At 37.6% G+C, this 23704-nt stretch overlaps 1 protein-coding gene across 1 annotated transcript in view; it reads right to left on the bottom strand.

The window, feature by feature from the left end:
- Window positions 1-21014: 21014 nt before the first annotated feature.
- KLHL14 (kelch like family member 14) overlaps window positions 21015-23704 on the bottom strand; it is a 90522-nt gene continuing 87832 nt past the window's right edge. Inside the window, exons 7-8 of the mRNA XM_054583850.1 lie at window positions 23224-23381; window positions 21015-21155 (exon numbers count right to left, since the gene is read on the bottom strand). Of these exons, the coding sequence (XP_054439825.1) occupies window positions 21015-21155; window positions 23224-23381 (299 nt within the window). The remainder of the gene's footprint in view (window positions 21156-23223; window positions 23382-23704) is intronic.

The following is a 23704-nucleotide window of genomic DNA, read 5'->3' on the forward strand; positions in this document are numbered from 1 at the left end:
TAAGTTCTCAGAATATAACAAATGTTTCACAGGCCAATGAAAAATTCCAAAGCACACAACCTACTGGGGAGGTGGTAAAATTATTCATGGCTGACACTGATGATAGGCTCAGAGTTTTTACCCTAAAGGGAGAAGACACTGTGACACACAGAGAAGCCAGAAGTTATTCTTGGGAAACCCAGATTTATAGGGTATGTCAGTAAAACCTATTTCTGGAATGAATGTTAGGAAAACATACACACATGTACATAATAAGAATGTACTAATTTATACCACTCTATGATAAAACTAATAGTTGGTGCTGGTTATTTATCACATGATGCACTAATTTTATAGATCTTAAAAAAGGACCTGTAAAATGCTACATTGTTGATCGAATAAGATAATACATGTATAGAAGAGCATATACATATTAATGTTATATATGTTATTACTTAATTATGGAATAATTTCAGATGTCTATACAAGTGAATGGGCTTTGTGGAATTATTGGAAAATAAAAGTGCAGACAAGTAAAATTTAAAATAGAACCATCCATACTATATGACAGTTATGTGAGATTTTGGAGAAAAGAGTATCTGGAATAGGAGGGAGGAGACAGTACTTGAGTAGTGGATATGGAAGTGACAGCAACCAGTTTTGAACTTTTGCTTCCTTAATTTTTCTGTCGTAATGTCCAATTGTAAATTTTCATTGCAAATGAAGCCATTTACTAATGTGTGTATATGTTACCAAAAGGCTTAGTGCTTATAGATACTATAACAGTTTAAGAAGAACTATAGAAGAAGGTGAATACAAAGAAACTTGCGGGGTTAGTGAAGGAGGGGATACATGGAATCACTGGAAAGCAGAGGCTGGAAGGGGCTCAAGTCCAGGGCAGTGGTCCAGGCTGGTACGAGCTGTGTGGGAGCCGAGTGGCCTGGAGTATGTTGTGTTTTCAGTGAAGAGGCAGGAGTATGGGATCTCAGTCTTGTGAGAGAGACTGTTAAAGTAATAATTACAAAGTGCTAGATGCTACGATGATGATGATGACAATGATGACACTTTTTGATGTTCACCAGGTGTCTGAGGGGAGCCCCTCCAAAACACTGGAATTATTTTCTGGAGGGCAGGCTCCTTGTATTACAAAATTTCCCCACTAGGTGGATGTTCTAGGGACCCATCTCTATCAGTGTATTAGCTGGTGTTGTTGTGAGAGGCTGTGTTTGGCTTCAGTGAATTTTTTTTGAAAACTCTTCCAAGGCATTTGCCCATTTCATGATGGGCAGTTTACAAGTGCACCTGTCCACACTGCTGAGCGTTCAGCAGTTTTTGACCCGAAACATGGCATAACCTCTGTGCCCCACCCTCTCTGTTCACTTGATCTTGCCCCGAAGGGACTTCTTTTTTTTTGTTTCCTTGGATAAAAAAAGTCCTGAAATGGAAACATTTTGCCAATGCAGAAGACACAAAATGAGAAACAACAGAAGCACTAAAAGGCATCAAAATCAACAAGTTCAAAAACTGTTTTGAACAGTGGAAAAATGTCTTGATAGGTGTATTTCATCAAATGGAGAACACTTTGAAGGTGACTGAAGCTTAATTCATGTAAGAATAAATACACAATATTTTTTATACATAAATTCTGGGTTTTTCAGTCCCTCCTAGTATAAAGTATTTTACATGCATTTATGTGTATCAAGACATTTCATCCTTATAAGTGAACACTCTGATAGAGAGGAGTAACTACAGGATGCTATGAAATCACATAAGAAGGCTATCCTACCCAATCTAGGAAGATTGTTTTTGGTTTCTGGAGAGGGTGAATATATTAAATGAGAGTGGAAGTGAAATAGAAGTATAAGAGGGTTCAGGATGGAGAGAGGAGAGCATTCAGGTGGAACATCAGAATGGCAAAAAGATGCAGTTGATTCCCTCTCCTCCGGACGTTAGTCCTACTCACCAGGGTTATGTTTGAAGCAATCCCTGGCAAGAGAATCATCCCATATACAGAGTCAGAAAAATTGAGTTCCTCCTCCACAACCTGCTTTTACCGTTTGTGGTAGACATTGTTCTTGTTCACCAATATATTTGATCCCCTCCCCATTCACATGAAAGATGAAATTTCCCTTATGTCCAAAAATATAGCCACGGACTTTGCTTTGATCAGTGATAGGGGAGCAGAAGTGTATTGGGCAGAGGCACATAAATGGGGGTGTGCTATCCTCCACACTCCTCTTTGTTCTACTGAACCAGGAGACCATGTGTTCCAGATGGTCCAGCTGTAGGAGGATGGAGCCTCTGTCAGCCTGGATCAGTGAATTGCTTCACAGAGTGTCCTCACTCAGTGTCCAAGAGAGACTCCTGTGGGTCACCTTGACCTACAGCAGATTTTGAGTGAGAAATAAATTTCTATTCTGTTAAATCACTAAAATTATGGCGAATGGTATTTATAGCTACAATATAACATTATCTGTTTGCTTTTATTTCAGTTGAAACTTTTTTTTTTTTAGAAATTTGCATCTTATTTTTGTATCTTTTGCATCACTTTTACTATATTGTCTATGGACTCTTAACAGCATCTACATTTCTGTTGGAGTGAAATGCCTTTTGAAAACAGCATCCTATTATATACAAATCTTGTGGTGAATTTCAGATGAGAGTTTGAGTTAAAAATATAAGAAGTCCTTCAGTTAAAACTCTACATGGGTAATATTCTGTAAGGCATCTTATTATTATATTACATTCAATGTTTTCTTTCTTCTTATTGGTATAATAGATTCTACAGTTTTCTTATAGGCACTAATTAATGTGAACTTAATTTTTAGGTAAGGTGACATTCCTTTATTAAGAATACATTCCTTGAAAATTATAGGTGTGGGTTAAATCCCTGTATCTTACTGCAATTATTTTTCTCTTTAAAGGGAGTGTTTCCACTACATTGCTAGACCTCACAGTTTGCATTAATTAAAATATGCATTAGTATACTTCACTGAAGCTGGAATTTCAATGTTAGACACTTTTGGATGGTGTGAGAAGGTTGTACCCAAACTTGCAAATTTGGATCAGTTTATTGCTCAGAATACGCTGTCAGTTTTGTTTCCCAAAGTGAGTCATGGGCAAAGTAAAAACAGGTTAATAAAGACTCAAGTGCAACCATATCATCAGTAGACTGGACTTCTAAGATAAGAGGCTGACGTGAAACAAGGGCAAAAATTTCCAGTGAGACTCTGTTTATTATGAAATTTACCAAGATAAGGGGAGCAGAGTCTCTTCTGGGATGTTTTTACCTGGAGACCCAGAGAAAGAGTGCAGGGGACTGATTATAAGATTCTTTTCCCATAGAAGAGGTCTCTTCCCATCAAACACAGAAAAGATTGATTATTCTACAAGTTTTTTCTTTTTTCCTTCCGTCCCTTTTTTTCTCTTTCTCCCTCTCTTCTGTCTCCCTCCCTCCCTCTCTTACTTGCTTCCCTCTTCTCCTTTCTTTTTGAGCACTTGTCACATGGTTAAACACAATCCTTAAGCAGTGGAAGTAAATCCTGAGATGATCAAAACAGTAAAGAAACTGGTTATATCTCATAGTCATGATGATTAAAGAACAGCTTAATCCTGATTCTGTCTATATAATCTTTTTTCTTCCAGGTTCTGTCAATTTTCTGCACTTACTACTTCTTGTTTGTTTTCCACCCTCTCCCTGCCCCTTCCCCCTTCTTCTCCCTCCTGATGCAGCTCTACCTGACACCTACTATCTTGCTCTTCCTACCGTGTAGCTTTTTTTTTTTTTTTGGGTGGAGAAATGGAATGGGATATTTTAAATTTCCCTTGGTAGAGAGAGGCATATGTTCTGATCAATATTTCTCAACCCTTTGACTCAGCCTCTTCTTGGGGACTTGTTTTAACATCTGAAACCACCATTATAATGCAGGCTGCATCATCCCACTGTTTCACCAAGCTGGGCTCTGAACAGAAATAAAGAAAAATGGGAATGATAAGACCTATCTAGGCAAAGCGGTGTAGCACCAGACTGTTTATGCAGTGCATATCCTACTGCTGTATACGAAGGTCTGAATTACGTAGTAAGATAATTACAGATTAAAAATTGTGCCTTGGAGATAATACGTACAAAATAAAGTGGAGTAAAGTGTGATTCACTTGAGAGCAGAATAACTCGATTACCAGAAAAATTAAATTCTAAACCTTGAGATTCAGCTTTCCCTTGTGGGGTTCATCCTGAGTGCACTTGTTTCTCTTTCAGTGGGTTTCTCTTTTCTGCTCAGTGTCCTCTGAGAAATCACTGCCTTCAGGTAGTGTGCTAGCAGAGCCGCCGGCACTCTAAGCAGGGAGTCAAAGTCAAGTGTAGAAATTGCATTGTCAGCAATGGAGCTCATGGGTGGTCTCCCATCTTCCCCTCCAGTTCTTTCTGGTGCATCACGTGGTCTATAACATCTATTTTGTATTTATTTGGTTTGAAATATAATCAAAAGCTTTAGGCTTCTTCACAATGTGAGTGTGCATGCACATATGTGGACAGAAATCTTTTATATACAAAGGCACATACATACTTTTCACCTTCGTGGTGTACACATTTTTATCTTTCTAATTACTTCATGCACACACACAATTCTGTTACCAGACCGCTCTGTACAACGCAAACGTGTATGATTGAATTATGCAGGACAGGACAGATGGTCCAGGTAATCATCAACACTACTCTCAAAACATGGGCAACCCACTTACCATGAAACAGGACTGACAGCAATCACTCAACTATTGGGTTAACTCCCCAAATGAGAACAACCTTATATGTTTTCACCTTTGCAGATTGATTGTTTTATTAATGAACTGTCTCCACCATCTAAATATGCACCAGGACAACAGAGCCAAAAATTCTCTCAAATAACTTATATTTGGACTTAGAATATACTATAAAAGTATCCTTTTAAAAAAAAACTTATATAGCCTATTTCCCCATTCCAGTTATACTTTATTTTCACTGATGGTAAAAATTTATGTTTCCTGAGCACAGATACTACCTGAAATCATAAGAGATGACCCAGGATTGTATTGAGTGCAGTGGGAAAAGGAAGTGAATAAAAAAATTGGCCTTGAACAGAAATTTCTATTTTTTTTTTGTCGTGGTAGAAAGGGGATTAAGAAATACATTTATAACTTATTTTTAAATCACACACGAATTTATTTACTTGATTTTTTTTATTATAGGAACATTAACAACTTATTTTTCAACAATATATTTTTTATTACACAAGTAACACATACTTTATAGAAAAAACCACAAATAAGCCCATCCAAATATCCACCTCAATTTAAAAATACATTGGAGTTATATCTGCAGTAAAGGATCTGTAACACATATTAACAGTAATACCCCTGGGGAGGGATTGCTGGGTACAGCAATTTCATTTATGTGTTTCCTTAGGAGAGAACCAGTGAGTTGCTTTAAAAGATACTGTTGAATTAGACGTGTGTGGAAGATAACTGTAAAGTACTTGAAAAAGGAGAAAAAACAAAAACTGAAAATACCTGTAAAAACTTAAAATGGAGTACTCTGGTCATGTCCCAAGTTCTTTAAGCTTTTTTCCCCTTTAAAGAGCCAAACCTGAAATAGTAGACATCACAGTGTGGGTGTGTACAACTGACATGGTTTTATCTGCATTTGAAACTCAGGGTCCATAGGAACAATGACCAAATAAATGCACAAGTGAATGTTTTAAGTCACAATACAAGTTTTAAGGTGTGTTTGTATTCTCTCTCTCTCTCCTTTAATTGACTGTTTTGGACAACTCATCCTAATCTTTCTACCTTTCATCCCATATAATGGTAGAAAACACAATGTAGTCAATTCCAGGAAAACTTCATCAGTTTTGGTTTTCTTAATTAAACTTTAAGATTTTTAAAAAGAGTAAATGTTTTATGGTAAGGTAATTGTAGATTTATATGCAGTTGGAAGAAATAATGCAGGGACATCCTGTGTACCCTTCATCCAGTTTCCTGCAGTGGTAACATCTTGCAGAACTATAGTAGAATGTAATTAGGATACTGACAATGATATGGTCAAGACACAGAGCATTTCATCCCTGCAAGGATCCCTCATGTTGCCCTACTTTCTGCTGCCCCCACTTCTGCCTTAGCCCCTGACAACCACTAATCTGTTTCTGTATTTAATTTTCTCATGTTAAGAATGTTATATAAATGGATTCATATAGTATGTAACTTTTTGGGATTAGCTTTTTCTCTCAGCCTCATCCTCTGGAGATTCATCCAGGTTGTTGCCTGTATCAATAGTTCATACTTTTTTCTTGTTTAGTAGTCCACGGTACCGGTTGACCAGTTTTTTAACATTCACCTACTGAGGGACATTTCAGTTGTTTCGTGGACTGGGTTACAATGAATAAATTTGTTGTAAACAATATTTACAGGTATTTGTATAAGCATAAATTTTCATTTATCTGCGATAAATGTCTAGCAGTATACTTGTTGGATTGTATTATAGTTGCATATTTAAATTGTAAGAAACTGAAAAACTGTTTTCTGGAGTGGCGTACCATTTTCTATTCCCACCAGCAATGTATGAGTAATCCGCACCCTTGCTGACGTTCCATGATGCCACTGTTTTTTAACTTTTCCGATTGATGTGTAGTACTATCGTTGTGGTTTTAATTTGCATTTCTTTGATGGTCAATAATATTGAGGATCTTTTCTGAGCTTATTTGCCATCTCTATGTCTATTTGTGTCTTTTTCCCATTTTCTAATTGGATTGTTTGTGTTTTTACTGTTGAGTTTTGAAAGTTCTTTATCCTAGATATTCATCCATTGTCAGATTTGTGCTTTATCATATTTTCTTCCCAACCATAGCTTGTCTTATCATTCCCTTAATAGTAGGGTCTTTGCCAAAGCAGACTCACCATCTCCCTTGTGGAGCTCAGAGATTAACAGAGAAAATAGAAGACTGGGACCAATAAAATTTACTTCTAAAGCTTGTTTTTGACACCATGTGCCTATGCATCTCCATAGAACTTTACACAGGGTAAATGTAATAAAGATATTTTCTAAAAAGCACTGTATTAGTCAGAGCACCCAAGAGACACAGCTGTGTAATTTGAAAAATAGAGACATTTATTGAAGAAGATGCAAGATACAAGAAATATTGTACATAGGACAATGATGTCTCAGTACCTTTCAAAGTAGGCACCTTGGGACCTCACACAGTTCTCCCAGTATCTCTTCCATTGTTCAAAATATTCTGCAAAGTCCTTTGTAGGAATTGCCATCAGCTGCCCCATCATGTTTTCCTGAATCTCACTGACAATCTGAAATCTCCTCCTTTCAAAGGTGATTTTAATTTTGGGAAAAGTCAGAAGTTGCAGGGTACCAAATCTGGGCTGGAGGGGGACTGAGTCACATGAATGATTTGAAGTTTTGCCAAAAATCTCCACACGAGCCATGATGCGTGAGTGGGCATGTGGTCATGATGCGGGGGACCAATCACCACTTACCCATAGCTGTGGCCTTCTGAATCATCCCAATACTTTCTATGGAGGAAGGTAAAATTTGATGTAGATTCATTGCTTTACATGCTCAGTCATTTTGAATGTGATGGCCACACAATATACATGCTCACTCAACAGTGTCTACTGTCCCCACTGACTAGTACCGTGAAGTCATCATTATTCACACATGTGCATTCCAGTCCACTCTCCTCGGGTGTCAGGTACATCGATGCCATGCAAACTGTTTTCGTTATGCTAACAATGGCTGGACTTTTTCTGGACAGACCTCGTATATACCCATATATATCAGCTTTAAACATTGCAATTATATTGCATATTATAAGTTTTCAGTATATTAGTTAGGGTTCCGCTGAAAAACAAAAGCAGATGTTGTACCCTCCCATAACATCACCTGTATTCTGCACAGGTGGGTTCTAGGTACTTAGAAAAAAGGTGTAGCTAAACGTGTGTCTAAATACAGGGATGGTGCTGGTATATGTAGCCAGATGAGCATGAGATTGTTTGATGAAAGGTAGAAACAGACATGTCTCTTGACATACATTTCTTGTCCATGGTGGTGGCTGTTGCAAGTGTCGGATGTTTTCTAAGTCCAGGAGGACGGCGGGTATGCTGATAGCAAGTGTGAACACTGGGGTCTCCAATGATGGGAATCTTGTTATTCCCTCCCATCACCGCACCATCTGTGTTATGGACAGGTGGGCTCCAGGTGATCAGATATGAGGTGGAACCAGCAGTGTATCTAAGCACCGGTTGTTACTTGTCCATCCTACTGCAGCAGCCTTGCTGCAACCAGATGGATCCCAGGCTATATGGCCAAAATAAGCCATAGAAGCACTGCTATGTGCCTTCCTAAGTTTATCTCTAATGTTAATGTTCTTTGATGTCTGTGAATGAGTGGGGCCTGAGATGGGCATATTGATCCTCTGTCTCCCACCATCCAAGGGAACTGCAGGTCTCATAATCACAAGTGGGCCTGGAGAGGTACTGGCAAACTGTGAGCTTATTGTACGCAGTGTTAGGCATCCTGGTGGCAACTCAAGGGCCAGCAACAGTGGATGTGTTAATGAGGATAATAGCGGGGTTGTCACCAAAGGCCAGCTGGGTGTTGACAGTGGTATCAAATGTGGAATCTGGCAGTTGCAAACCAGCACCACCTGAGTGCATTGTTCTGCCTCTGGCTGGCTAGACCTACAGCCTGGGCTGGGGCTACCCCTCTTCCCAACAGTAAAGAGTGTTCAGGCTGCTGTGCATCATTGGCACCAGATGTGGGCCGAGAGGTGGTCCTGAGTCCAAGGGAAGGTTGGAAACTTGGGTCCCTCTGCTGATTAATTTTTTAGGTAAATGGGTGGAGTCATCAGTTGAGAAACTGTTGTCACTTGGTGGTGTGTTCTCAGGATCAGAAAGTGACATGTACAATGGGGACTGGTTCTCCCTGGAGACAGGGAAGACAGGAAAATGACAGCCTGGGAGAGAGGAGTGGTGCCCACTGCCTTGGTGTAAACAAGCTTCTTTGGCTGGTCCTTCCAGTTCACCAAGGGCTGAATCCTCAGAAAAGAGCCCCTTGCTTGATGTCAAAGCCAGATGGTAGAGGCACATGACTGCATGGAATAGCCTGTGACCAGGGAGGAAGGCAGATAGCAACGCAGAGCGGTCCCAGCAAGCTGGCCAGCAAGCCAGGTGGAGCATCATCACACTGGATGGGGAAAACCACTGGATGTTGGCTACTGGGGAAGGGAGAGCAGTGAGATAGGACCCAAAACTTATACAACATAGGACTCGTCTAGAGCCAGTTGTGCATCAAATGAACCCAAGAACAGAGTAAAAACTGGGAAAGTTTCTCCTTGGCTTCCCACTCCTCTCAATGTCTAGCACACACTGAACTAACTCCAGCCAGGTGCTTGTGACATGTCCTTGGACACATCACAAAGAAAGGTATGGGGTAGAAGGGGGCGGCACTCAGACTCCGGGTCTGTGTCTGTGGCAGGGGTGCATTAGTATGACATGATGTCAAAGGGAAAAGGGCAAGGCCTCAACAAACAGCTGGTCAACCCCTTCTTGACATCCAAGCGCCTGGGACCTCCTGTGGGGGGTTGCAAGTGTTTGGCAGTGGATGGGCCACCATGGAGACTGTTCAGGATTGGAGGCTCCAGCTGCCAGAGCTCACCCGGCCTGGTCCGGAGGCCAGAGCCTGCTCAAAGCCAAGTGTTGGAGCTACCCATGTCCTTCCTGGATGTAGCCCACCTCCTCTGGCAACCTCCTCACTTCTCTGTGGGGCCTGGAGTCAGTGCACTTTCTCTATGGCCACCCTGGCCACCAGCGTCACCAGCCAGGTACAAAAGTTTCTGAGGAGTATATGAGGAGGCGCTGCAACCCATGACATCCCTTCCATAGACAGGTTCTTTCCTCACTTCTTTTTAAAAACTTGGTAAGACAACATTTAAACCTTAGGCCTGTCCTCAGATCATGCAGTTGGCAGTGGCTTGGTCAGGATTTGAACCTTGCTTGTGTGATCACAGCTCCTGCTCTGGACTATGGTGTTTCCTTAATGAATCCACATTTTTTTTAACTGTGTGAGGATTTTCTGTTATTGAAGGCAACTATGGTACCTTACTGGACAATTTTAGTTTATCTTTCATTGGTTGCTTTACTGAGCCTAATCAAATGTATTTGCTTTGCAGGGCTGCAGTGGTTTAATCCTGAATAAGTAATTTGGAAATGTTTTTATTCATTTCTATGGAAACCATCTATTTGGATTTTCATATATCAAGATCATAGAGATTTGTCCCAGTCCAATTGCAATCTTAGTTACAGCAGTGTCGGCTTACATATTAAGGGCATAGTTTTGCTCTGATGGCCCTTCAGAAATCTGTAATTGGTATGGAACACTGACACAAACAGAATGTGTCTTAGAGGTCCTGTGACTTAGGCTTCTGCAGATTAGTGGAATCTTTTTTGATGGAACAAGCCCTTTCGAATTGATTAATACTATCTGCCTCTCCCATTAACTACTCACTTCTCACACAATTTCTTTGGTCTGCCTTTGCTGGTATTTTTGAGTCAGACCTTAATCTGAGAGTCTAGTTGATATCCGAGGTGATATACACCAGGCCTATTCCTTGACTTTTTACCCCCTAAAATGATTTTTTCTGAGTGTGTCCATTTTGGGATGAATGATAATTTACACATCTTTCTACAGAACAAACCTCTATCTTTTTATTATCGGAATATGTCATCTTGCCTATAACGTTACTTTTCACGTCCTCTTTACTCCAAGGTTTTAGTGTGTTTTGGTCCCTATGTCTTTTTTTCCCTAAACATTACTGAGAGGGTTGTATGTTTGTATGGGGGTGTTTGGGACATGCAGTGCAGACCTCCTGGCGACTATAGCATATGTTTAAAGAAACAATAGTGTAGGGATGGCCTGAAGATCTAAGAATCATGTTAGAAATTTAAGCAATAGGTATAAATTCTAGGAAAGTGAATAATAAATATCTGTCTATCTGTCTATCTAATCTATCATCTTTTCTTTTTTTCTTTTTCCTTTCATGTCAAATAACTTATTGTAAAAAGCTATTCCCTAAAATACTGATTAGCTACAACTAATTGATAACATGCAAAACAGCATCTAATATGCCAAGTTATTACCAACTTAGAGTTGCTAGACTTTTAATGTAGAAAGAAGTCATGCCCATTTTGATGAGTTTTGTTTATTCTGTCTTTATACTATATCTAATGGCATTACAGTTACATTAGCTTTTTTTGGTATATTCTGATATTTAACTTTTGTATCTTAAAGTCATCCTATGAGTTTTCTCAAAAACAGCCTTATTTTTTAACTTTGAGTATTTAGTCCATTGATCTTTAATAAAATTACTGACATTTGGTTTTCTGTCTCTACCTTACTATTTTTTTTACTGGTCTGTTTTGTATTCTCTCTCTTTTCTTGCTTTTTCTTGAATTAATTAAATGCTTTTATTATATTTTTCTCTTATTCATTTGTTAATTTTATATTTTATTACTCATTTAATGACTAACCTAGAGATCACAATATGCCTCCTTGACTTATTACAAATTATTTCTTTTTCTCTTTCCTAATGCTGATAGAAACTTAGAACACTTGAACTCTATTTACCACTGCCATCTGTCTTTTAAATTATTCTTGCTATAATACTCAGTTATAATTTTAAAGAATTCACAATTACTTTTTGTATGGAATATTTATCTATAGTTATCCAAATATTTATCTTTTCTTGTGTTTTTGATTCCTTCCTATTTTTTTTTTTTATGATTCCATCTGTGATCACTTTCTTCTGCCTGAAAAATCTCTCTTTGGTATTTCTTTTAGCATAGACCTACTGTTAATGAACTTTCTTGGTTTTTGTTTGCCTAAATGGTCTTTTGTTCATTTTTAGATTTTAGAGAATATTTTTACCAGATATAAAATTCTGAGTTGGCTTTCACTTTCTTTCAGCACTTTGAAAATGTTATAATAATGTCTTTTGGCTTTCATCCTTTCTGTTGAAAACTAAGTTGAAAGTTTCATTGTTTTTCTTTAAAATAACATGACTTTTTATTTTTTGCCTTTGGTTTTCATGAATTTTTCTATGATATACTGTGAATTTTTATCTTTATTCAGCTTGGGGTTGTTAAGTTTCTTGAATTTGTGTGTTGATATCCTGTAACAATTTTGGAAAGTCCTTGGCCAATATTGTTCAGAATATGACTTTAGTATCATCTGTTTTCTTTCTGGAATTACAATGGTACATATGTTAGACATTTAGAGCATGTCCCAGAAGTCTCTTTCACTTTAATGTATATACTCTTCTATTTTTTTTCTCTTCGTGCTCCATTTGAGGTATTTTCTATTAACCTCTCTTCCAGTTTACCAATTCTGTGTTTGGCTGTGTCTAATTTATTGCTAACTCTATTCATTGAGTTCTTAATTTAACATATTGCTGTTGTTGTTTTTAAAATAACCATTTAATATTTTAAAAGTTTAATTTTGGAGTGAAATTCTTCATCCTTTCATTGATGTGTTTACTTTTCCTTCATTTTGACGTGTCAATCATAGTTATTTGTTTGCTAACTCAAAACTGGGTCTATTTCTATTATTTGTTTAATTCTACTATTTTTCTAATGTCTAGAAATTTTTGACTGAATGTCCTGTTTATGTTAAAAGAATGGTAGTGGCTCCATGTAATTTTATCTTCTATCAGAGAAGGCTCTTGCTTTTCTGTCACGCAGATAGAGTAGGAAGGTGATTATTACCTCAATTCAATCAGTGACTGAACTGAGCTAGGGCTCATTTCAGTATTTCTGTGTACCGTTGGTCTAGGGTAGGCTCTCTCAAGGTTTTGGCTGACAGTCTGGTCATTGTTGCCTCAGACTTAAAGTCTGGAGAAGATTGGCCCTTCCCTTCTGTGGTTTTCAGCTTAACTCTTTATTCTCCTAACTCATACACCTTTAAAATTTCCAAATATCTTATAGGGAATGAGCAGTTATGTATCTGAAGTATATCTCTTCACCTGGCAAGTCTAATTCCTAAGCACTGTAAAATTGTGGGAACTTTTTGTTGCTTTCTGGAGTTTTTGGCCTAGTTCCCCATCTTCCTGTACGAAACCAGAACTCCTAAGATGATCCTCAGGGAAAACTGGCTGTGTGTTTAGGGCTCCTCAGGTTTTTATTTTGTTACTCCAGTTCATTGTGACTGCTGAGAGTTGGCTGGTTTCCCTTTCCCACAGAATAGATCCTGTATGTGGGTCAAGGTCAAACAACTTGTGGCCAAAACTTAAAACTGTCCCCAGAGAAAAAATTACTAGCCATCATCAGCTCACCTCAGAGCCCTGTTTCCATCTCTGAAACCTCTGGAACTTTAGTTCATTTAATCCTAATTACTTTACTAGCTCTGTAATATTTAATATAAAATAGTTAAAAAAATTTATACATCTTTTTCCAGTCATCACAGTGAAAATCTTGTCTTGCTGCAGGTTTACTTTGTTTTATCTAAACATGAAAAGTCCTTGCCCTCACACTTTTTCATTTTCTTCATCAATTATACCACCATTCAATATGGTAATCTGGAGACAATTATAATATCTAGCAGCTTACCATATGAAACTGGCTTAGTTATTTACTGTATTTTCAAGGAATAGCCTACAAACATTAATTGAAGAAAAAAAAATTTCCTTTGTTTTCTATCTATTGTTCAGGACTTTAGATATTCTCTCTGCCCCCACCTCGTCTGATTCCCCTAGTTGGACATAAATTCTTCCTTTCTAGAACTTCCACATTCACTTATTTGTATTTCTTTATTGCACATATACTTTGCACTATAATTACTTACATATAGTTATATTCTTGACAGGGTATATCATATTGGTTTGCTCAGAGTGGAAGGAGTAAATGAACAAAAGACTGACAGTATAATACCGAAAATATTCTCTAGGGATACCAAGAGATTTATTACATATTCATCCTCATCATTTGTGAGGAGAGATCATTCTTTACAATATTTGTAAATGTTTTCTGAGCCGGAGGCCAGGACTACACAATTACTCCCCCATTTATATACTGGGGCAAAGATTTTCATAATGTAGGGTTTTTATACAACTGAACAAGGGTTTTTGCATTAAAAAGTCTGATTTTCACAGTCATTAAATAGGAAAAAGATGGTTAATTTAACAAAGGCAACTAACTCGCACACACTTGCAGATAGGGTTTGTCATATTGGCAGAGTCAGAACTGTCTTTGAGAAAATCCATGTACAACTTACATTTTAAAGATTATGAGCATGAAATGTCTGAGTCAGAAATGCCTGTGCTGCTCCAGGGATTCCGATACCTCTACAATATCCATTTACTGAGTACCACAAGGGGCAAAGCATTGTGGGGAGACACATTTCAGTCATTGTCCATTCTACAGGAAAAGGATTAGTTAAAACAAGACTTAAATATACCATAAAACACCATCAACATAATATAACATCATAGATGCTATGTGAACAGTATAGACAGTAAATAGTCTAAGAATTTAGGGGACATGATGACTGCCTTAGGGATGGGCTAGCCAGAGATTTGGATTATATTTTCTCATCAGACATGTTGCCTCCAAGGCTGTTTGGCTTTAAAGCCCTTTTCCTTTTTTTCTTTTCTTTCTTTCCTGCAAGTTAGATTAACATTGGTCAATTGTGTTGGAAAAGAAATGAATAAATTTAATATGGCATTCCATCCCAGCTGGTTTTAATTGTCTGAATTACTTTTAAGACAAACTTGTAAGACAAGTAAAGAACTTCCTGCCAAACTGTATGAATGCCATGTGGCCTGAAGTGGCATCTTGGTGGTCTAAGTCCATTCACAAGGAAAGTACAATTTACCACAAGTATTCGGGAAGAGCCTGGAGGTTGTGGGAGTTGCAGCATTTCTCGTCAGAGATGTTAAATGAGGAGAATGACCAGAGATGAACTAAATAAGCAATATTTCTGGAGAGCCAGAAGTTTTATGTATTTTAAAGTGTTTGCTATGGTGAAACAATATTAGTAGTTGGGAAGAACATGAACTGTGGCATGAAATTTGTGGGAGGAAATCAGAAAGAACACATAAGAATGTTGTTTGAGGGCATAAGTCAAAATTTGCCAATGCCTGAATGTTCTTTCAGCACACTATCAAGTTATTTAAAATTACTATAAAGACCACCTAGTCAAATAGAAACATGCTTATGAAATGCTAAAAAGATGTCAAGATATAAATTTAGTTGTACAGATTGAATGAAAAGACCAATTAGAATTCATACCCACAAAAGTAAAAATTATTGTGTAGCATGGTGGAGTCAAAGTAATTTTCTTTTTCCCCTTGTATTTCCCCAAAAGTTTACAAATTGATTACATTTTACATTAAATATAGTACTTTTATCCAACAAATTTTTCAGGGCTTTATGGTTTATTTAAGACATACTGTATTTAGCTCTACCCTCAAAGAACACTGAATATAGTAAGAGGGTAAGACATAAAATCTTACAAATAGCATTGAATAGATGTAGGGGTGTCCAATTCACAGCCCACAGGCCACATGTGGCCCAGGATGGCTATGAATGTGGCCCAACACAAAATCGTAAATTTACTTAAAACATTATGAGATATTTTTGTTTTTGTTAGTGTTTGTATATTTAATGTGTGGTCCAAGACAACTCGTCTTCTTCCAGTGTGGCCTAGAGATGCCAAAAGGTTGGACACTGAAGTCAGATGAAAAATACCACATAAGACTGTTGTGATTATGAAGCCTTAGTGAAAGTAGTGGGGTTCGAATGGGGACCTTGGAGGACAGGATTTTAATAGTGTGGAGCATGAAATGGCATTCTTGGTGGAGAAAATGCATAAGCCAAAGGGCCAGGATGGAAAAGCATAGCAGTGTTTGTGAAAAAGCAAAGAGTCACATTACTCAATGAACAGAGTAGTAAAGAAGAATGTGACTTAGAAGTGAGGCTAGATTTTAAGGTATCTCGCATGACAGTCTAAAACTTGAACTTAGTCATCACATCCCAACAGCTGATACATGTAATGTATTTTAGTTCGGAGTTTACAAGGTATAGTGTTTTCATATTCTTTACAAATGATTTTCACAATGGTTTTTTAAAGGAAAAAATTATCACTCCATATACAGATAACAAACTTAAAGATGGAGAAACTGAATGGTCTCCCAAGGTCACAGAGCAAGTTCCTGCTAGCTCTGCTTACTTCTGTGTTTCCCAGTAGTTCATTCTCACCAATATAGCATTAACCATAATACGCCATCATTAATTGTGCACTTTCCCCTCCAGCACATTCTCTTCATATGTAGAAAAAACAGCCAATCCACCAGGAATTCCTACAGGACTTCAAGTGATTGACTTAAGCAATTTCTTTGTGAGCAGGAGACTGGTAATTTGAGATGACCTTAGATTTAACGACTTGGTGTGAATCCTAGCTCTGTTAGTTATCAGCCGTTTAACTTTATCAACTAGTTTATCTTTTCTGAGCATAGGTGTCCCTACCTTTAATATACGAATAACATTTACCTTGTAGAGCTGTTCAGAGGAGTAAATAAGGAAATAAGTATAAAATGCCCAGCATCCTGACTCATAGTAAACATTCAGTTAGTGGAGGCATTATATAATATTGTTGATATAATAACTTTGAATTAATAACTAAATGCTCTTTTTTTTATTCCTCTTTAAAAACTTAGCTCAATCAGTTCCCAAATATTCTCAATTTGAGCAACTTAATTGGAAGCCAGGAGCATGCTATGTCTCTAAATGTGGGATGACCTTTGTCCTGCAGCCAAATGTTTACCTGCCCCACCCTGCCCACCCCAAAATGTCATTTTGTTGTACATGAAAGATTGGAAGGTCACAGAGGGGGAGTCAGCTTAAGATGTAAAAAATGAAAGGGGAGGTTACCATCAGGGATTACTTTGCCTCAAATAATCTAAATCTTCAGAGCCTGAGCAATAACATAGTCTTTCACATCAGCCCACTCCAACACCATCTTGTTTTTAGCACCATTAGAGAGTTAAAAACACTAAGGTACTACTACTGCTCCTACTATGAAGAACTGAGATTTCCCGAGTTCTTAACATATGCAGACAAGCTTAGAATAGAATAAAATAGAATAAGCCGCACAATTTGTAGATTATTTTTTCTCATTCCTAAACTTTTGTGTTGTATTTTTGAAGCACATTTTCCATATGCATCTCTAGAACTGAACTGTTTGTCACTGTATCAAGCCTACAGAGTTAAAAATGTTAAATACCTCCTTTAAGAAACCCCATCTAATAATTGGTCCACACTTAATACACTATCCAGAGCATTAGTATACAGTTACAGCTACACAAGGCAAACACCCTATTTGGATATTTTCTTAGTGTGGCTTTTTTGCCTCTCATTGCCATTTTATTTTCTATCAAAGTTCAACATCCTCTAGTCAGGTTCTTCTAGGAAGTCATGCTTGATCAGTCAGAATCTTCCTGCTACCCTATCTGTAGGAATTCAGTCTATCAACATACCCACTAATGTGTATTAATTGGCTTTGGGATACTTACTGATCCTATTTTGGCCCATTTAGTCATTCATCTTAAAAATATTTTGACCTGGAGAGCCCAACTTAATGAGAACTCTGGCATTTATGTGTTGTCTTTTGGGATATATTCAATAAATACTTGATACTTACAATGTTAATAATTTTGACAATATGTTAAGTGATGTAAGTGTCAAGCAGCTGGGAAAATTTGGTTTTAATAGGTGGAGAAAATGCAGGTAATAACTTTAAGTCTGCAGACACAATCAATTAATTAAAAGCCCTGGTCCCTATGCTCACTCTCCCAGTTTTAGCCAGTTTAGTTATGGACTTAAAGTAGGTGGTTGCTTGGGATTAAGGAAAAAATTATATTCACTTAATTGCTCTTGATAGCTGGTCAGCACTAGAGCTCTTGGAGACTCAGGGCATTTAGAAGAAGCCCTTCAAGAACAACCAGCCATCGAATAATCTGGAGAAGGTGGTAACAGAGGCTACCATAGAGAGGGGCCTTCTTTTAGTATGCCACGCTAGCGTTGAGGGGTGAAGGTTCAGGGGAAGAAGACAGAAATCTCACTACTCTTGTTCCATGAAATACTAGGAAGGATCAAATAATCCTTTGTGAGTTTAATCCCCAATAATGGTAGATTTAAATGGGAAGCATTAAAGTAGATTCTTTCTAGATTACAAGCTTCAGGAAGTAGCTTCCAACACTTCGTAACTCTTTACTTGGTAGGCTGCCCAACTACCACCATCAGCTACATGCCTCACTTTCTCCCATTGTCTCCCACAGCCTCTTTCCTTACCCTACAACCTTTTTCAGATTTTTTTTTAACAAAGAAAATAAAATTAAATGTATTTAGGGAATTTATCTAATTAAATGTGTGGTTCACTTATTCTTGCCTTGACCAGCATGGCTCAGTTGTTGTGCATCATCCCTCATAGCAAAAGGTCATTGGTTCGATTCCTGGTCAGGGCACATGTCGGGGTTGTGGGCCAGTCCCTGGTTGGGGTGTGTGCAAGAGGCAACCGATCTGCTTCTCCTGATGTTTCTCCCTCCCTTCCTCTCTCTAAAAATAAGTTTAAAAAATCTTTAAAAAATTAAATGTGTGGCTCACTTATTCTTTAGAAAGTATACAAGTATTATTTAATATATATGGTGCTTCTCATAATTTCTGTAAGTACTTAGCTATTAGATCTGGGACAAGTTATGCCTTACTGTAACAGTCTTACAGTGGAAAAATCAGATTCAACTCACAACATTTTCCCTGAAGCATCCCATAATTTTTAGCATCGTCCATACTGTATACATTTATATGTTGCTAGGAAGCTAAATAAACTTGTAAAATATACTGCAGAATAAAAAAAAATATTTAGGCCTTTGTATATTATAAACATTTAAGCAATTCAATGTAGAGATTTATACATAGGCTTTATAAGTAGAAATATGAGAGACAGTTGAATTAGTACATAAAGTTTTTATTTAAAGTTTTCCCCTTCCAAGCAAGCTTCATTTACACATTCTAATACTGTACAAAATTTACATCTTCTGTGACTTATTTATTCATGTTTCACTTTCTAATAGTTGTGTCTTTCTGAAATACAGAAAGCTTTACTTATAGTTCTCATAAATGTTTTTATTTATTTTGGCTAGAAATAAAAAATAAATGAAGAACCAGCCTAAGGAAAGCAAATATCCTCATATAAACTGAGACATTCAGACTCAACGGTGACAGTTGGTGGTAAAAGGTTTTGAAGCAGACCTTGTTCTCTTTGCGATGTCAGCTGGGATGTTCCCGCAAAGTACTGTAACTTTTCTCTCTCTCTCTATATTCATATGCTTTCAAGGAAAAAGAAATGAAAGTTAATTGCACTGGATATATATTTATATATATATTTTTTACAACGGATCCTTTGGATCTGAACATACAAATAAATACAAAAACAACGAAGATTGCACTTGACTGTGGAAAGGGCATTGGATTTCAGGACACCTGTCCATCTTGGCGTGTTCCGCAGCGAAGCTTATCGCCAGGCATTTTTAATCTGTGGCTTCCCCCGTGGTGGTGTTTTGAATGACACATTTGTTGAGGGATTCAACAACATCTCTGGGTGATTAAAGAAGTACTTTAGGATTTTTTATGTACTCGTAACAGATGTTGTTTCAGATCTGAAGAGCTTGAAAATCAAATTCCTATTCCTGCTAGTTTGGTTCTTTTGACTGGCCACACTCAGGTGATCTCATACTCTCCTGCTCTTCAGATCCTACATTTCTCAGGCTTCTAAAGACAACTAGCAATTGCTCGCTCAAATGGGCTCAGGCGTCTCTGGTGATAACAAACATATGTGATGAGTTGGGGGAATAATTAGGATAAGTCATTGCTTTTCCTAGAGCCAAATCTAAAGCTGTATCTAGAGCCAGGGTAAGGAAGAAGGGGAAGTATTTGTTAGGAGCTATAATTTGCTCCTGTGGCCATTTTAAATTGTGTGTTTTAGGGACAGAGGGACAACTAGGACCGTAGTTAAAAGGAATTAGGTCTTCTTTCTGTTCCCAAATTACTGAAAGCAACCTCCCAGTTTTTACTGTGGGTTGTTTGGGTCAGATATGTCATCCAACAGAAAACACAATATTGTACGACTGCCTGACAATCCCATTGTTTGAAGCAAATAACAGGTGTGTTCACTACTTATTTATATACTGCAGAAAAAGTGAGAAAGCCTCCATGATCTGAAGAGTGACAGTGTATTTTGTTTTAATCTTTCAGATAAAATTGAGGATGCAGAAATGATGACTTTGGCTAGCATGGAGGCTACAGGGAAGAAAGCAATTGCTGTAAGACCCAGCATCTTTCTCATCTCTGATCCCACGAGGCTGTAAGGGGCAGAAGGTATATGAAATAAAGTTATATGGAAATGAAAGTGTTTCTCTTTAATCTTATGTGATTTTCTATAACTCTGTTGCCTATGGAGTCTGTGAATAGCCACAGGTTAGGAATATAAAATGAAGTGGCAATTTCTGGAATGCAGGGGAAGTATTTCAGTGGGTCCCGTTTTGAATCATCCATGAACACAATATCCCCAAAACTTCAACATAGATCACATGCAGGTAGACTACAATGCACAATACTGATCTTAGGTCTCTCTGAGGGCGCTCTTCTGTATTTTATCTTTCTCCTTTTGAAAGTTAAGATCCACAGGAGGAGTTTTTGTAAAGCTGGGACAAGTTAAAACCAGTCTGAAATGGAGTTTGTCACCACGGGAAGTTTGCTGTGATCTGAGTTACAGACAGTATCTGTTTAAGAACAGGTCTTTTTCTTTTGCAGTTACTTGTAAGTCATCAGCAACCAAAGGTGGGTTTCGGCAGTTGTACCATTCAAACGCTCTGTTCCTAGTTCTAAGAGTGATGTCACCCGTCATTATTTCCTAGAATGGAATACTGTTTATTCCAGGGTTCCTGGTGTTATTTATTGTAAGGTACACAGGCGGGCAGGACAACAGTGGCACAGGCCGGGCCTGCCAGTGGTTCTGCTACATCTCCTTCCAGTTCTGTCCAGGAGCCTTTTTCTGGACAATAGCATATTGTAGATGACTTGTAGGCCCCCTGTAACGGTAGAACAGGGAACATTTAGGGAAGATAATTCAGACAAATGCAATGGCAACCTTATTCATGACATTTACCTTGCAAAGACAGTATCGATACTCAGCTTTTGTTTAAAAACTTCGAAATGAAAGCAATGGATTTTAAACTGTTTTAATCCAAAGTGAAATTTGAGAGTGACAAGATTTTAAAATCTGCTGTGATTTTAAATCTGCTGTGTGACTAATAATAAAACTCAAGTGCCTGGAACATCCTAAGTGATCAACAAATCCCTTAAAATAATTTACCAAAAAAATTAGAAATTACCCTGCTGGTTTAAGTTTTAGAAAATTCACCTTAAATAGTCAAATAATTGAAATAAATTGGATTTTAGATTGTTGCCTCATGTTTCCAATTTTATTTTACTACTGTAGAGAGAATTAGAGCTGGGATTCAAAACCATTTTAGAATAAACTGGAAATAAAAGCTTGCCGATTTCTTTGCACACTGATTTATTTATGTGCAAGAAGCCACATGATTTATTTATTTTCAAGAGGCCACGTAGAAACAAACAAACAGAAAATGTTTTTTCCTTTGTCAATCTCTGGGGTTAGTGCTTGTATAACAGTTCCCTTCCCGGACTAAAGCAGCTTTCTTTTTATTACAGGCAACAAACAAAATTCCCTACCAAACTAACAATCATTTTCTGAAAGTGTACTCCTGGTGTCCGGTACCAAACACGTGTATTCCGGCGGCTAGTGATTTGTGCCAGCAAACAGGCAAATGTACAAATAGCTAGTTATATATGTCAATACATACTTGCCTCCATATAATTAATAGCTGTTTAAAGCTCCTCCCGAATTTAATAAAACAAACTTACTTGATGCCAAAGAAATAAAACTCATGTTATTAAAACCGCAGATTAATCTTACAAAAGCAATGCATAGAAATAAGAAAAGGGAAACTGTCATCATTTAAAAAGTGATTATGTAGACTACTATACGCAACGTGTCTCCTGATGTGAAGTGATTTGAACTATAGAGCCACTTCCTCAAGCGCTTTTTGCCAAAAATAAATAACAATGTTTTTTAAAAGAGAACAGCTGGACTTCAGCTCTTATCTCTAACTTCCTGTCTATAGGAAATGGGGGGACAAGACGATTTTAAATGACACCACAAGGAAGTCATTAGCTAATTGCAGAGTGCTGGATATTTGATATGATAATTGACCCTACTTTTTCAACAAGTCAATGGCATGGAACAAGAAATGGGACAGGGGTAACGTTCCAGTCTGCAGGAAATGTGTCAGAGGTAATAACTAATACAAATGAGACTTGTTTTAATATACTGATTTGAAAAATACATCTTTTTCCAATGAATAAGAGTTTAAATATAGATAGGATATGAAGAAATTATTGTTAATTTGGTGTGATAATGACAGTGTGCTTACACAAATGAAATGATTTTTTTAAAAGATAAATACTGACACATTTAGGGTAAAATCATATATGATGTCTAGAATTTGCTTCAAATTGCTTCAGTAAGAATTTTTTAAAGGAAGGATAAATGAAGTATGGCAAAATGCTGATGGATGTTGAAGTTGGATGATGTGCTAACAAAGGCCCATTGTACTCTCAATTTTGGTGGATGTTTGGAAATTTTAATGCTAAAGAGGGGGGAAAAGTGAAACACAATGGCCAATTACATATCCTAAATAGAATTTGTAGATACTGAATAACTGATTTCCATTTTCATACATTACTGGTCAGGAACTTCTCAGGCTCTCCATTTCGAACAATTTCAAGAGAACATTGGTAAAACCACTTGGCCTAACTCTTAGTTGGAAAGACATAATTGCAGAAGCACAGGGAAGGAAGAGAACCAGAGACCTAACTCATTTTATGATACAGTTGTTCAGAGAGCACACCAGCTCCACAGCAACCACCCTGCTTCTATTACTTAAAGTAATTTGCTGTTTGCACATAAGCATGATACTCTTAAAAGGTACATGCGTGGCTGATAACACATTTTGAGGGAAACAAAAAGTAAGCAGGAACAAAAAGGAGGAGGAGCAGTTCAGAATGGGGACATACCATGCTCCAGCTGTAGCCTCCCACAAGGTAAATGCTATCATCGAGCACCGCACAGCCAGGACCGCTTCGACCCTCCAAAATGGGAGTTTGGAGAATATTCCACTGGTCACCTTTTGGGTCATAGCATTCCACGAGCATTACATCAAGGTGGGAGAAACCTAGTGACATAACAAGATGGAATTACAAAGAATAAACTCTCATGGTCCCAGTTTAAGGCTAGGACTTCTTTAAAAAAAAAAAAAAGGTCTAAAGCCAAAAAAGCAGATAATTGTGTCTTTAAGGCACAAATGTATAAATCTACTGGTGAAATTAAGAGATATGTCAGAAAGACCCAAAACAAACCAACAACCCAACTCTGGTGTTTCAGATAAATTCAAAGCAAAAATACATGACTAGATGTCATTGGTTGATTACATGGGGGTAGTTCTTATTAAACAATGGTTTCTTAAAGCTCTTTTAAAAGGTTTAAAATAATTACAGT

The sequence above is a fragment of the Pteronotus mesoamericanus genome, unplaced genomic scaffold (genome assembly GCF_021234165.1).
Source record: "Pteronotus mesoamericanus isolate MK-2021 breed Mesoamerican mustached bat unplaced genomic scaffold, CSHL_Meso_final contig_74, whole genome shotgun sequence".
In the NCBI taxonomy this organism is placed as follows: Eukaryota; Metazoa; Chordata; class Mammalia; order Chiroptera; family Mormoopidae; genus Pteronotus; species Pteronotus mesoamericanus.